General features: G+C 48.3%; 1 protein-coding gene across 2 annotated transcripts in view; it reads left to right on the top strand.

Moving 5' to 3' along the window:
* LOC142258717 (uncharacterized) overlaps window positions 1-13948 on the top strand; it is a 491515-nt gene that overhangs the window by 468729 nt on the left and 8838 nt on the right. For both annotated transcript variants that reach the window (XM_075331334.1, XM_075331333.1), the window contains one exon: window positions 9249-9349. In XM_075331334.1, the coding sequence (XP_075187449.1) occupies window positions 9271-9349 (79 nt within the window). In that variant the 5' untranslated portion in view covers window positions 9249-9270. The remainder of the gene's footprint in view (window positions 1-9248; window positions 9350-13948) is intronic.

Below are 13948 nucleotides of genomic sequence, written 5' to 3' on the forward strand. Positions count from 1 at the left end.
CCTGTGTGCTCTGCGTCCTGTCTTCTCCCGTCTTTACCAGAGAGGGGGTAGGGCCGCCTGCACTGCTGCAGCTGGAGAAGCTGCTTAGAGACCCTCTAAACTCCAGGAGGCCAGGAAGGCAGTGAGTATAATGTGAATCATGTATTATGTGCCGTCTGTCTGTGTCATGTATAAGATATGTTTGTCCTGTATAGTGTGCAATATGTAGCTGTGTTTCTGTGTATACATTCTGTCTGTGTGTCTATCTGTCTGTTTATACATCCATCCTATTATCTGTCTATCATCTATTAGGCATCCATCTGGCGCACAGACACCAGCCAATGCCCCGGTGCACCCCCAAACTGGACACAGAAGGGACCCGGCGGCAGGGGTGTTGCTGGTATCCAAGACTCGGGGCTCCAGCTCTGAACTTCTTGCCTGCAGCCCTGAATCTTCTGCCACTGCCGCATTGAACTGTTTTGGCGCCACATTGCCCCCAATACAGTTCAATCCTGTAACAGAACAAGAGTTCCATGCTCTATCATTGCCCGTATGGCTTAGGAGATGTCATCATGTCACGAGTGCAGCGCGGTGAAGTCATCACATAGCACTGCCTCTGCAGGCCGCCATAGAAGAGGAGACGGAGGCTTCGGTATTGGGAATCAGGATTAGGTGAGTGTAATTTTTTTTCTGTGCACAGGCGGCTGTGTGGGGGGGCTCCTGCCGTGCGTAGGAGGCTGTGTGGGGGGCTCCTGCCGTGCGTAGGAGGCTGTGTGGGGGCTCCTGCCGTGCGTAGGAGGCTGTGTGGGGGCTCCTGCCGTGCGTAGGAGGCTGTGTGGGGGCTCCTGACGTGCGTAGGAGGCTGTGTGTGGGCTCCTGCAGGTATTTGCATATAGTTGGTGTGGCCCTTAGAGTTACCTCCTCCTTTGGACCCCAGACACCCCAGTCTCACCCTGCAGCCATCTATCTAATGTATCCATCCATCTATCCTTCATATAGTATCTATGTGTGTGTCATGTATATGGTGTAATTTATGCAGGGGCAGTGACCAGGCCTGTGAGTGATGGGGGCCATTACTATTTCATCGGATGCAGGTTAAACAGCATTGAGGAGCAGATGGGCACTGGCTCCCTGTTCCGCACTTGCTCTGCAGCTGTGGGCCCCTGATAGGTGTAATGACATCAGGGGGAGCCTGTGTATGACATTCCCTCTCTCTCATTATTCCGGCATTTGGGAAATAGAAATAATTTTGGTTCCTAAACGACCTAAAATGGGAAAGATTTATTCTGATTTCATGTCATATAGAGAGAAAAACCTGCAGATTTGTCTGTATAGAGAGCGGAAGAAAAAACCTGCAGATGTGTCTGTATAGAGAGCAGAGGGAAAAACCTTCAGATTTGTCTGTATAGAGAGCGGAGGCAAAAACCTGCAGATGTGTCTTTATAGCTAGTGGATGGAAACTTCTGGTTTTAACTGTATGAAGGAGTCATGGAGTCAGAGTTGAAATTGAGGAGTCGGAGGTTTTTCTTACGACTCCTCAGCCCTGGTGTGGAGGGTGCTGTGGAGGACGTCCCTGTGGAGGTATCATACAGTGTGACGGGGTGTACATCAGAGCAAAGAGAGACAACAGGCCGAGGATGATCCAACAGGTTTACTAACAGGAATACAGGAACAGCACACGACAAGTCCAAATAAAACAGATTCGGGGGCACCTCCCGATAATCCAAAGTGCCAGATCACGACGAAATAGTCCTCTTCAGAGTCCCAGAAATCCCACACAATCCACTGGACGGCGAGATCTGTCCGCAGAATCAGATCTCGCTCCCTTCCTCTTAAAAACTCAGCTCCCAACTGCATTTAGAAACAGGAGTGAATTGTCTGAGCTCGTGGGCCCGCCCCTCAAGGGTAGGGGTCTATGCAATGGTTGGGCCCACTAGAAGATTCTAGAAGGTTGGCTCCGAAATGTCTACAGGTTTGTGTAGTTGGCGTTATCCACTGCTTACGAAACAATGAGAAGTTCCCCTGGCTGTGTGGACAAGAGATAATTGCATTATGGGCCCAGAGACACAGGAGATGGGGGGAAGGTAGGGTTACTTACATCCCAAGACATAGTATTACAGCAAATACAGTGAGAAGGTAAAATACATCATGACAATTCCTTCCCCTCCCAACTTGTGTATGTACTAGGGACCTCTACAGGTCGCTGGTTAAGTACACGCAGGCATGGCTGACAGGACTCAGGGCTCCTCTTGCCTGGACAGTCCATCTGCATTTTGGTGTTGGCTGCCCCTTCTATATTGTATGGTAAAGTTATAGGGCTGCAGAGCCAGGCTCCATCGCAGTAATCGTCCATTGTCCCCAGAGACTCTGTTCAGCCAGGTGAGGGGATTGTGATCAGTAACCACAGTGAATTCTCGTCCATACAGATACGGCCGTAGTTTCTTAAGGGCCCACACTACAGCCAGACATTCTTTTTCAACAGTTGGATAGGCCACTTCTCGGTCCAGCAGTTTCCTGCTGAGGTAGGCGATGGGGTGTTCGTCCCCAGCTGCATTCACCTGGCTGAGGACAGCTCCCAGTCCATAAGCAGAGGCGTCCGTTTGCACAATAAATCTCCGCTTGTAGTCTGGAGCAGCCAGGACAGGATCGCAGACCAGAGCGTCCTTCAGCCGGTTAAAAGCCTCATCACAGGCTGGAGTCCAGATCACCAGCCGGGGCATTGTTTTCTTGGTCAGGTCGGTAAGAGGCTTGGCCACAGTACGGCTGTAATGGCAGTTCTGGTGGCCTCATTTCCATGGATGGGTTGTACACGTCCACATGGGCTGCTCTCTTGGCTTGACTTCTGGTTACCGCACCGACAAAGTGGCAATGAAGATTCCCCACAACATTTCCTAGAAGAACGTCTGCAGGGAGGCCGCTCATCACACCGACCACACATTGTTTTGCCCCAAAGCCATAATCCAGGGTCACACTCGCTCTTGGAATATATCTCTGGGTACCTCCTGCCAGTTCAATGGCAATTCCTGGTCCCTTTTGAATTGCTTGTGGTTGAATTACTCGGGGATCGGCTATGGTGAGGAAAGCCCCAGTGTCACGGAAGCCAACAACTTTTTGGCAATCCAGCACGACCTCCTGTAGATGTTTGTCCTGAAGATCAGAAGAACAGGTGGCTGGAGCTCGCACCCCATAGACTCCGGGTAGGGGAGCCAGGATATCTGAGTCACTTGGCAAGTCATCAGGCACAGAATCCAGCTCTTCTCCTGGTGAAGGTGTCTGTAGATAATGAACAGGCAAAGGCGATTTGTAGCTGTTCTGTCTCCGAACACCTGGACATTGGAATTGCATGTGCCCAGGCTGCCCACACCCATAACATCTGCGCTCTGGGATTCTTCCTCCACGTCGTATTCCCAAAGGTGGAGCATGAGTAATGCGAGGCACAGTCACACGAAGGACCCCATGAGTTGACGGTCTAGGGTGATGGTGAACATTGGGGCCAGAAGGACCAGGGGCCGCCAGCGTTGGGGGGTTGGTGGTTTTTTTCTCACTGGGTAGTAGTTTTTTCCACTGAGGCTTGATGGTGAGAGCCTCATCAGCTAGAGCTGCAGCTTCCTCCACAGTGGCTGGTCTCCTTTCACGCACCCATTCCCGGATCTCAGCGGGGCACTTGAAGTAAAACTGCTCTTTTAGGAGGACCTGGAGGACGGTCTACAAGGTTAAGGCCTCTGCCTCCAGCCAACGATGCCACAGATGTTTGAGTTTGTGGGCATACATCTTGAAGGACACTTCCTCATCACATGCTAAAGTACGGAACTGAGTCCTGTAAGTGTCTGGCGTTACAGCATAATGTTCTAGAATAGTCTGTTTAATATCCGCATACTCACAGTTCCACCGAGGGTCCATAGCTCTATAGGCTGCAGCAGCTCCACCCTCTAAGAGCCCAACCAGATGCCGGACGCGCTCCCTTTCTGGGACTTCCATTAATCGACACTGATGCTCAAAGTCCTGGAAGAAGCCCTCAATGTCACCAGCAGCCTCATTAAACTGCTTGAAGTCTTTGCGGGACACCCTGGGAAGTTCCCTCATGATGGGTGCTGGGGTTACAGTCTGTCTGGAACCTCTCGCGGCTTCCACAGCGAGCTGCTTATCCAGCAGTGCCATCTCCTCCATCCTGCGCTCCTTCTCTTTAGCTCCACGCATGACCTCCATCTTATATTCTATGGTGGTCTCCTCTCCCAGCAAGGCCATCTCCTCCTCGTACCACACAACCCATTGACTTTTTTGGGTATTTACGTCCGGCTCCCGTCTTTGCTCCCCTTGCTGTGGAAATTGTTCCTCGGTGCCATCTTGCAGGCAAGCGTTTTCCAATGCCTCAATTAGTTGCTCCTTAGAGAGTCCTTTGTAGCCGACACCTAATTCACGGGCCTTTGTTTGTAGGCTCACCACAGTCCAGTTCCTGTATCCTGAGGTTCTGGTTTCTGACATTGATTGGCCGTTGTCCTCCATTTCTTCTGCTCTGATCCCGCTGCTGCCACCAGTTTGTGACGGGGTGTACATCAGAGCAAAGAGAGACAACAGGCCGAGGATGATCCAACAGGTTTACTAACAGGAATACAGGAACAGCACACGACAAGTCCAAATAAAACAGATTCGGGGGCACCTCCCGATAATCCAAAGTGCCAGATCACGACGAAATAGTCCTCTTCAGAGTCCCAGAAATCCCACACAATCCACTGGACAGCGAGATCTGTCCGCAGAATCAGATCTCGCTCCCTTCCTCTTCAAAACTCAGCTCCCAACTGCATTTAGAAACAGGAGTGAATTGTCTGAGCTCGTGGGCCCGCCCCTCAAGGGTAGGGGTCTATGCAATGGTTGGGCCCACTAGAAGATTCTAGAAGGTTGGCTCCGAGATGTCTACAGGTTTGTGTAGTTGGCGTTATCCACTGCTTACGAAACAATGAGAAGTTCCCCTGGCTGTGTGGACAAGAGATAATTGCATTATGGGCCCAGAGACACAGGAGATGGGGGGAAGGTAGGGTTACTTACATCCCAAGACATAGTATTACAGCAAATACAGTGAGAAGGTAAACTACATCATGACATACAGTGCTTGTGGGACACTTTTGTTGGCATTATACATTATGGGAGAAATGAAAGGGAAATCAATGGACTTCATTAGGAGGAAAATTACTTTGTAAGGGCTGTAAAGTTGTGAAATCGGTTCTTATATGACCCAGCTGAATATTAATTACATTTTTATTTTTTGGGGGAGGGGTACCAATTAGAACTTCCGCTATGGAGTCCCATGATTTCTTTGTATGCCTCTGTCCACCCTCTTAAAGGGGTTATCCGGCTTATTTCGCCTTTTTTTTGTAATTACACTATTGGGCTACATTAGGGCAGGTAAGTAGACAGTAACTACCTACCTGCCCTGCTGTCAGCCCCTCTCCCTCGGCTCAGAGTGGTCATGTGACCGCTCCTGCCGTGATTTTGCTGCTTTTTGTGATGTCACGACGACAGGGGTGGGAGCTTATGTTCTGCTTTGTCGACGGGCATCACAGCCGACGTCATGTAGTCGCCCTGCTGGGCAGGTACAGTGGGTGGAGTCCCCGCCCCCTTTCCCTGCATCCTCCCACACATTTCCCCACATCCTCTCCACACTTCGTACTCTCCCCTTCCACTGCTGTGGGGCCCGTGAGCTGGGGGAGGGGCCTGACGGCGGCTACCATGCGGTCACCGCCAGGATAGGGCCCCCTGCTCAGGATTGCACGTTCAAATGTATCGGCATCACAGATGTTAATACATTTGAAAGCACAGATGACAGGCAGCACCTCGCTGCTTCTCATCACTGTCCCGCTGTCTGCTCTGACAGTTCAGGACAGCGGTGACGTCACTACTGTGCTGATATGTCCCGAGTACAGACAGCGGGTGAACGTGGAGCAGCGGCGGGGACCGAGGAGAGGTAAGTGTGTATTCCCTACACGGTGGGGGTGCAGAGCACCATGTGGGGGTTGGGTGCAGAGCTCGATGTGTGTGTGTGGGGGGTGGGTGCAGAGCCCGATGTGTGTGTGTGTGTGTGTGTGTGTGTGTATGTATGTGGGGGGGTGGTGCAGAGTCCGATGTGTGTGTGGGGGGGTGAAGAGCTTGGGGGGTGTGTGTGTGGGTGGGTGGAGGGGGGGCAGAGCCCGATGTGTGTGTGTGTGTGCGCGCGCGCGGGGGGGTGCAGAGCCCGATGTGTGTGTGTGGGGGGGGCAGAGCTCAATATGGTGGGGGGTGCAGAGCTTGATATATGGGGCTGTTATTTCCGATGCTTGTGTGATAACAGGTCAGTGCTGGGCCGAATACTGACAGCTAAGGCTATGTTCACACTTCCGTTGTTTTGCATCCGTCACAATCAGTTGTGTGACTGATGCAACGGATGCATTGCAGAGGTGGCACAACTGATGTGACTGATTCTGCAAAACAACGATCTGTTGTTTTTTTTTTTTGTGTTACTGTTTAACCAGCGGCCAGCTATTATGAATGATCAGCTGATTGCTCACAGAAGCCGGCCGCTGGGTGATCAGCTGATTGCTCACAGAAGCCGGGTGATCAGCTGATCGCTCACAGAAGCCGGCTGCTGGGTGATCAGCTGATCTTTCGGCCACTGAGAGAGAGACATTGATTTGAATAATTAAACACACGAGCTGAGCATGCGCAGTGAAATCAAAAGGATTCCGCTGCTCAAAAAACGTTACATGCTGCTTTCCTGCCGCCCGATGGTCAGTCGTTCCACTACTAATCAGTCGCACGGCGAATGCAACGCAATGGCATCAGTCACAATCCGCCGCTCATACAAGTCTATGGTAAACAACGGAATCCGCCAAACGGATTCCGTTGTTTATCAGAGCGGCGGATTGTGACGGATACTAAATAGCGGAAATGTGAACATAGCCTAATGAGTGTGCAGAGGGTGGGAAGAGGGCGGGGCTGGACAGTGAGGCCGGGTGGGGCCAGCTCTGACTGTGAGGTTCGGCATAGGAAGTTTTCATGTTTGGTTGAGCTGAAGGTAAATAAACTGTCTGCAGAGAATGAAGGGATAATTCAAGAGGAACAAAAGTTAGAAAAAAAAAAAATGTGTGGGTGATTTAGGCTACATGCGCACGCTGCGTTTTTTTGTGCAGTTTTGTTGTCAGAACTTTCTTACATCTGACTTCCCAGCAAAGTCTATGAGAAGTCAGATTTGTAATGTGCATCTTGCAGTTTTAGTCAGCGTTTTTTTTGTCAAACGTTTGTGACAAAAAAGATGCAGCATGTTCATTCTTTCTTTCGTTTGTTTTTGTCAACATTTGTCACCCATTTAAATCAATGAGGGCATCAAAAAGGCAAGGAAAAATGCATGCTATCAAATTGGTGCGTTTGGCATGCATTTTGCATGCGTTGTACCTGCAGTTTTGTCAACAAAATCCGATCACGGCTGTCACACTGCTCCCCCGCCTCTCATCTTCTTTCGGACCCGCTCATTAGCCTCATACATATTGACTCCTCCCCACGTCTGTGATTGGTTGCAGTCAGACGAGCCCCCATGCTGAGTGACAGCTGTCTGACTGCAACCAATCACAGCCACGGTGGGCGTGTCTACATAGAGCGACTCTCTTCAGTGCTGTACTATCAGGGGTGGAGAACTCGAACTGGGACAGCAAACACCTGAGTGATGGCACCGCTGACACTGGGGTGGTTTGCTGTGACAGCTGGAAGACATCAGGCTTGAACCGCAGTGAACCTCTGATGTCATTGGTGCGACACCCGCCGTACTGCGGGAGCTGTAGCTGTGACGTCAGGGATTCACCCTAGTTCATTCTGATCGCTGCGGCTCTGTCCACACTCACAGCTGGCAGCCATGCTGTATGACCTCTGGCTGTGACAGGACAGGGATGTAGCAGAGCTGGAAGAGTCGTGGGACCTCGTGTGGATTACTTCGGACCTCAAGGGGTGTTTTGGGGGTTAATAAGGTGGTGAAAGAAGGGACTTTTTATTTTATTTCAAATAAAGGATTTTTTTGGCTGTTTTGGTTTGATGTGGGGTGTCTCATAGACGCATAACATCACTAACCTAGGGCTTAGTGGCAGCTATAGTCTGCCATTAACCCCTTATTACCCCAATAGCCACCGCACCAGGGCAATGGGAAGAGCCGGATCCAGGGTAAGAATTTGCGCATCTTATGGATATGCCACTTCTAGGGCGGCTGTGGGCTGCTATTGTTAGGCTGGAAAGGGCCAAATAATGATGGCCCTTTCCACCCTAATAATATCAGCCCCAGTTATCTGCTGCACCTTGGCTGGTATTTGAAAAATGAGGGGATCCCACGTAACTTTTTTTTTAATCAAATAATTAAAGAATAAAGGGGGGATCCCCTCTATATTTTTCATAACTAGCCAAGGTACAGCAGACAGCTGAGGGTTGCAGCTGCTGCTGTTCCTGTACTGGATATGAAAAATGGGGGGACCCCATGCTATTTTTTTTTACCCCCAGCCCCCCCCCCAACAATAAAACACAGCAAACCAAGCTGGCTATATTGTTTTCTTTCTATGTATTCTGTTCTTTCTTATTATCTAATCTATATGTTCTTATTATCTATCCATCTAGCTATTCTTTCTATTTTTTACTATCTATCATGTATTCTAGCTATCTATCTATCCGTTATCCTTTCCTATGATATTTCGTTTCTCCTTCAAAAAAACGCATCAAAAACGCACTAAAAACGCACCTACATTACAAGCGTTTTTGGGACATTTCCAGGCTCACTCTGACAAGGTGCAGTTTTGGTTGCAGTTTGTGTGCAGAAAAAACTGCAGCGTGCGCATGTAGCCTTATATGACAATACAGCACAGAATAGCTTACAAAACATTTTTGCGCTTATGTCGGACAACTCCTTTAAAGAAAAAAAATTAAATAAAACTAATTTTCCTCAAAAAGAGTTTCAAAAATACAACATTGTTGACTAAAACAATTATAAAATAACGGAAAAATAAGCATTAGGGCGTCCAAATTGTGAAGACAAAACAATGAAGGAAATCCCAATGTCATAATGTACCACACTAAGTGGATCCTGCCACGTCTGCTTCTATCCCTGCTGAACTGCCTCTGGGGCAGCACGGGGGATATAGGAGGCGTAGAGCCCATGCATGGATTGGTCTCAGGGGCCACACGGCCTTTGTAGCAGAAGCGTCCATCTAGAACCTTCCACATGACTTTTCTTTCTGTCCGTGACTTTTACATTATTTATTTTACAGCTTTGAAATTCAGGGAAAAGATATGCAGAACACTGCAGACACAATGGAAAAAGGAGAAATGGATGTGCAGGGTGATGAACGGAGTAGAGACCTTTCCACAGGTAACCCTCCTCAGTGAAGAGTCACCATTCAATAACAAGGAGAACAGTCACATTCCCAGCTGCAAGGAGAAAATAAAGTTACATTTTCCCTGCTGCTGCTCGTATACAGTCACCAATGCAGTGCGGGAAACAGTAACAGTTACCGCTCACAGGCTGTCAGCCAACGAACAAGAGGGTTGATTACTGGGCACTCACTATATAGTGAGTGGTGACTGTTTCAGCCACTCCCACTGTGCTGGTGACTGAAAGTGAGCAGCTGCTGGGAGAATGTAACTGCATTTTCTCCGTGCAGACACTGTGTCACAATTTCTCTGCTTTCTTGGACGCAGTGAGTGACAATTTTGCCTTTCTATGGAATCAGGGCCGTGCCAAGCTGTTAGTTTGTTAAGCGTCAGCTCAACTGTCCAATCTGAAACTGGGAGGTGCTTGGTTTCTTCAGGGGTTCCCTGTTCTGAGTGATTGATCAGTTACTTAGCTGAGTAGTTAGTCCCAAAACCATGGTATCACGGAGGTGCCGGGGTAACTGGAGAAGGGACCCCCCGAAATGGGCCCTCAGACTAGGGATCTTGTGCTGTCCCTTATCCCAGGGGTAGGCTTGATGGTATCCAGGTCTGGACTGCCAGCGTAACACTAACTCTTGTCCAAACCCTGATCTAACACCCCCTCTCCCCACCACTGGGAAACGAGATGCAAACCCCACAAAGGATCGCCACAAAGACCGGAATCACAGGAGCATAAACTGAAGGTATCATCTGCAGTAACAAGTAATATCTCAAACCTTAAATAGGGAGAACACAGCTCAATAGAAATTAGCCCCCCTCTCAAGGAGCCACAAACCACTCCACAGGACTGGAAAACAGTGTAAAAGACTCAGCTGAAGCTGAGCAGCTAGTTTCAGGTTGCCTGTGAACAGAGTCCATCGCGGCTCCCTGCGAATGTGGGCCTCGGTTATCTATGCTGTGTTCTGATCTATAGCTGCCAGACCTTGGACCTCCTCTGACCATCCATTTGCCCATATCCGCTATCCTCCTGATATTCTGACCCCAGAGCTGACTACGCCTTTGACTTTTCCCTTAGTTCACGGCATGTTCTCTTTGTATCTGGCCCCAGAACGTTTGATAACCCTGCCTCACGGCTTGTCCGTTCAGTGACTAGTGTTACACACTGTTCTAATAAACCAGATAGATATCATTTAAATGCTAGGTACTCAGATTACCTCTATATCTGCAGGTAAATAGTGTTTTTGTAGTGGCCTGGTTTTCTTTAACTCCTTCTCGATATGTAACAAATTATTAGATCCTATTACTTCTTGCGGCTCAAAAGCGGAGTCTCCATTATTAGCAGCAGATGATGTCTATTCAGTTATTCAGTGGAGGTAAGCTTCACCGGCTGCTGTTAACTTTTTGATCTTTGACAGCAGCATTTGCAGCTCGCAGCCTATGGGGTACAACATTCCACATATCCAACACCCCCAGCAACATTTATCATTGGGTGCATATGGGTCGCCATAATAGCTGTGGGTTTGCTAAAGACCCCTTGCCCTCTATAAGGGTACTCCTATGATCTCCACACCTAGATACATTCCTTCAGTGGTGTAGATTTCAAAATGAGATTTGTGGGGTGTTCCACTGTTTAGGCACATCAAGGGCTTTACAAACGTGACATGACATCCTCTAATTCAGCCAATTTTGTTCTCCAAAAGTCAAATTGTGCTCCTTCTCTTCCGAGCCTTGCCGTTGACCCAAGCAATAGTTTTACACCATGTATAGGCTATCAGCATACACATGAGAAATTGCACAACAGAATTACCGTATATGGTCCATTTTCTCATCTTACCCTTGGGAAAATGAAAATTTGTGGTTAAAGCAACACTTTTGTGGGAAAAATTAAAATCTTTATTTTTTTCCTTCCACATTGCTTTAATTTCTGTGACGCATCTAAAGTGTACTTTGGCATTGCATTACTGCTGTAGGAATATTACAAAAAAGGGATAAATGCATTGCTAACATGAAAAATGAGTAAAAAGACATAGGTATTGCATTACTGTTTCAGAGATATTTGCAAAGAGAGATTCTTAGCTTATGTATTGGCCAATCCATATGAGCCCGATGACCTCGACAAGGTGATCTCATTATATTGGGAACCTAACCTTAAATGCCTCTGTGTGATTAAAAATCTGCATGTCTGCTTCTTGGCTAAATAAGATGGTGGACACACCCTGGCTATAGGGTGGAGTGCTTGGTCAGGTGCTTGTCAAGGTTAGCGGGCTCACATGGATTGGTCAATACATAAACTAAAAAATTGTGTAAAAGAACTGAAGTCCTCAGTGGTTGATACCTTTTTAATGGCTAACTGAAAAGATGGAACTAAAGACACTTCTGAAGAAACGTGCACAACTGGACAGCGACATATTTTTCTTATCCAAATGCAAAAAGGAGAATCTGGTCCCCAAAGGACTCTGGATTACAAACCCAATTCTACATACCTACAATACCCATTATGCACAAAACCTTTGTCACAGGACTTCTGAGAGACTAAAGCCTGCTGTATACGTTGCAATTTCGCATACCATATCGTATGCGATTTGCAACGCCCCCATCGTATGTGCGCCACGTTCAATTTGTTGAATGTGCCGCACAAACGATTAACCCCCGTCACACATACTTACCTTCCATACGACCTCGATGTGGCCGGCGAACGTCCACTTCCTGGAGTGGGAGGGACGTTCGGCGTCACATCGACGTCACGCGGCAGCCTGCCAATAGATGCGGAGGGGCGGAGCTGAGCGAGATGTAAACATCCCACCCACCTCCTTCCTTCCGCGTTGCTGACCGGGAGCCGCAGGACGCAGGTAATATCTGTTCATCGTTCCCGGGGTGTCACACACTGCGATGTGTGCTATCCCGGGTACGATGAACAATCTGACGTTCAATTCTAGAGAAATGAACGACGTGCATGCGATGAACGTTTTAACGTTCAATCGCACGTACCTGTCACACGCTAGAACATAGCTTACGATGCCGGATGTGCGTCACTTACGACGTGACCCCACCGACACATCGTAAGATATATTGTAGCGTGTAAAGCGGGCTTAAGGAACCACCTTTTGCATGTCTTCTACAGCATCAAGAGTAAAATCCAGAGGGAATTTGAAACACAAAGGAAGACACTTCCAGAAAGCACAGAGCAAAAAGTACAACAATACTACTACAGACTACAAACTCTTCTGATCCACAACAAGGAAAAGAAACTACATAGACTGCGCCTCAATTCTGGACTTAATACAAACAGGTTGAGAATAGTGATGAGCGAGTACTAAAAAGCTCGGGTGCTCGAAGCTCGGGCCGAGCATCCCAAGATACTCGTGTACTCGGGCCGAGCAACGAGCCCAATGTTATCCTATGGGAGACCCGAGTATTTTTGTGAAATGACCCCCCGGCAGCATGGAGAAACCCTAAAAATGTCACAAAAGTCTCAGAAGAGTGCTCAAATGACATGGCAACAGCATGGGGAAGACCCCTTGAAGCATTTATCACTCAAAAGTCACAGCTGTGAACAATTTTGTCCGCGTTTTACGCCATTTTTACGGACTCACCAGAAAACCTTCCAAAATGACCCCAAAATGATTTTTCATGGCAGAAATGTTAAGGGCACATACCCAATAGTGAGATAGAGCTGGTGTATGTTACTTTTTGAGATTAATACATGAAAGATTTTACGTGAAAACATTGTGTGGCACTCCGATGTCCCTGAGAAGAGACTTACATGAAAGCCTCTTGAGTCTAATGTGCCCATTTTGAGGAAGTGAGTCTTTGTAGTATTTTCCTTTGCCAGGGCAGTCCAAAATTGTGAGGTTCACCAATGCCCCTGCATAGAGACGTGCATGAGGGCCTGTAAACCTGAAGTGCCCATTGTAAGGAAGTGGGTGTATTATAGTATAGCCCTTTGGCAGGGCAGCAAAAAATTGGGAGGCTCCACGTTGTCCCTGGATAGAGACGTGCATGAGGGCCTCAAAACATTAAGTGCCCATTGTAAGGAAGTGGGTGTATTATAGTATAGCCCTTTGGCAGGGCAGCCAAAAATTGGGAGGCTCCACGTTGTCCCTGGGTAGAGACGTGCATGAGGGCCTGTAAACTTGAAGTGCCCATTGTAAGGAAGTGGGTCTATTGTAGTATAGCCCTTTGGCAGGGCAGCCAAAAATTGAGAGGCTCCACGTTGTCCCTGGGTAGAGACGTGCATGAGAGCCTGTAAACTTGAAGTGCCCATTGTAAGGAAGTGGGTGTATTATAGTATAGCCCTTTGGCAGGGCAGCCAAAAATTGGGAGGCTCCACGTTGTCCCTGGGTAGAGACGTGCATGAGGGCCTCAAAACATTGTTCCCATTGCAAAGGAGCGGGTCTCCTGTCGTTGTAATGTCCATTCTGCAAAGAATGGGCGAAAAAATTTACCACTGGGGGTATACCTGAAACAAAGGCCTAAGTATTGCAATTTGTAACGGTCATCATGGTGGCGCATGAGGAGAAGGAGGAGCAGTCCAGCGATTATCCAAAGTCCAGAAGTGTGTACCCATGGGTGAGTGGAGGTACATGGCAAACTTTAA

This window comes from Anomaloglossus baeobatrachus (assembly GCF_048569485.1).
Source record: "Anomaloglossus baeobatrachus isolate aAnoBae1 chromosome 3 unlocalized genomic scaffold, aAnoBae1.hap1 SUPER_3_unloc_2, whole genome shotgun sequence".
NCBI lineage: Eukaryota > Metazoa > Chordata > Amphibia > Anura > Aromobatidae > Anomaloglossus > Anomaloglossus baeobatrachus.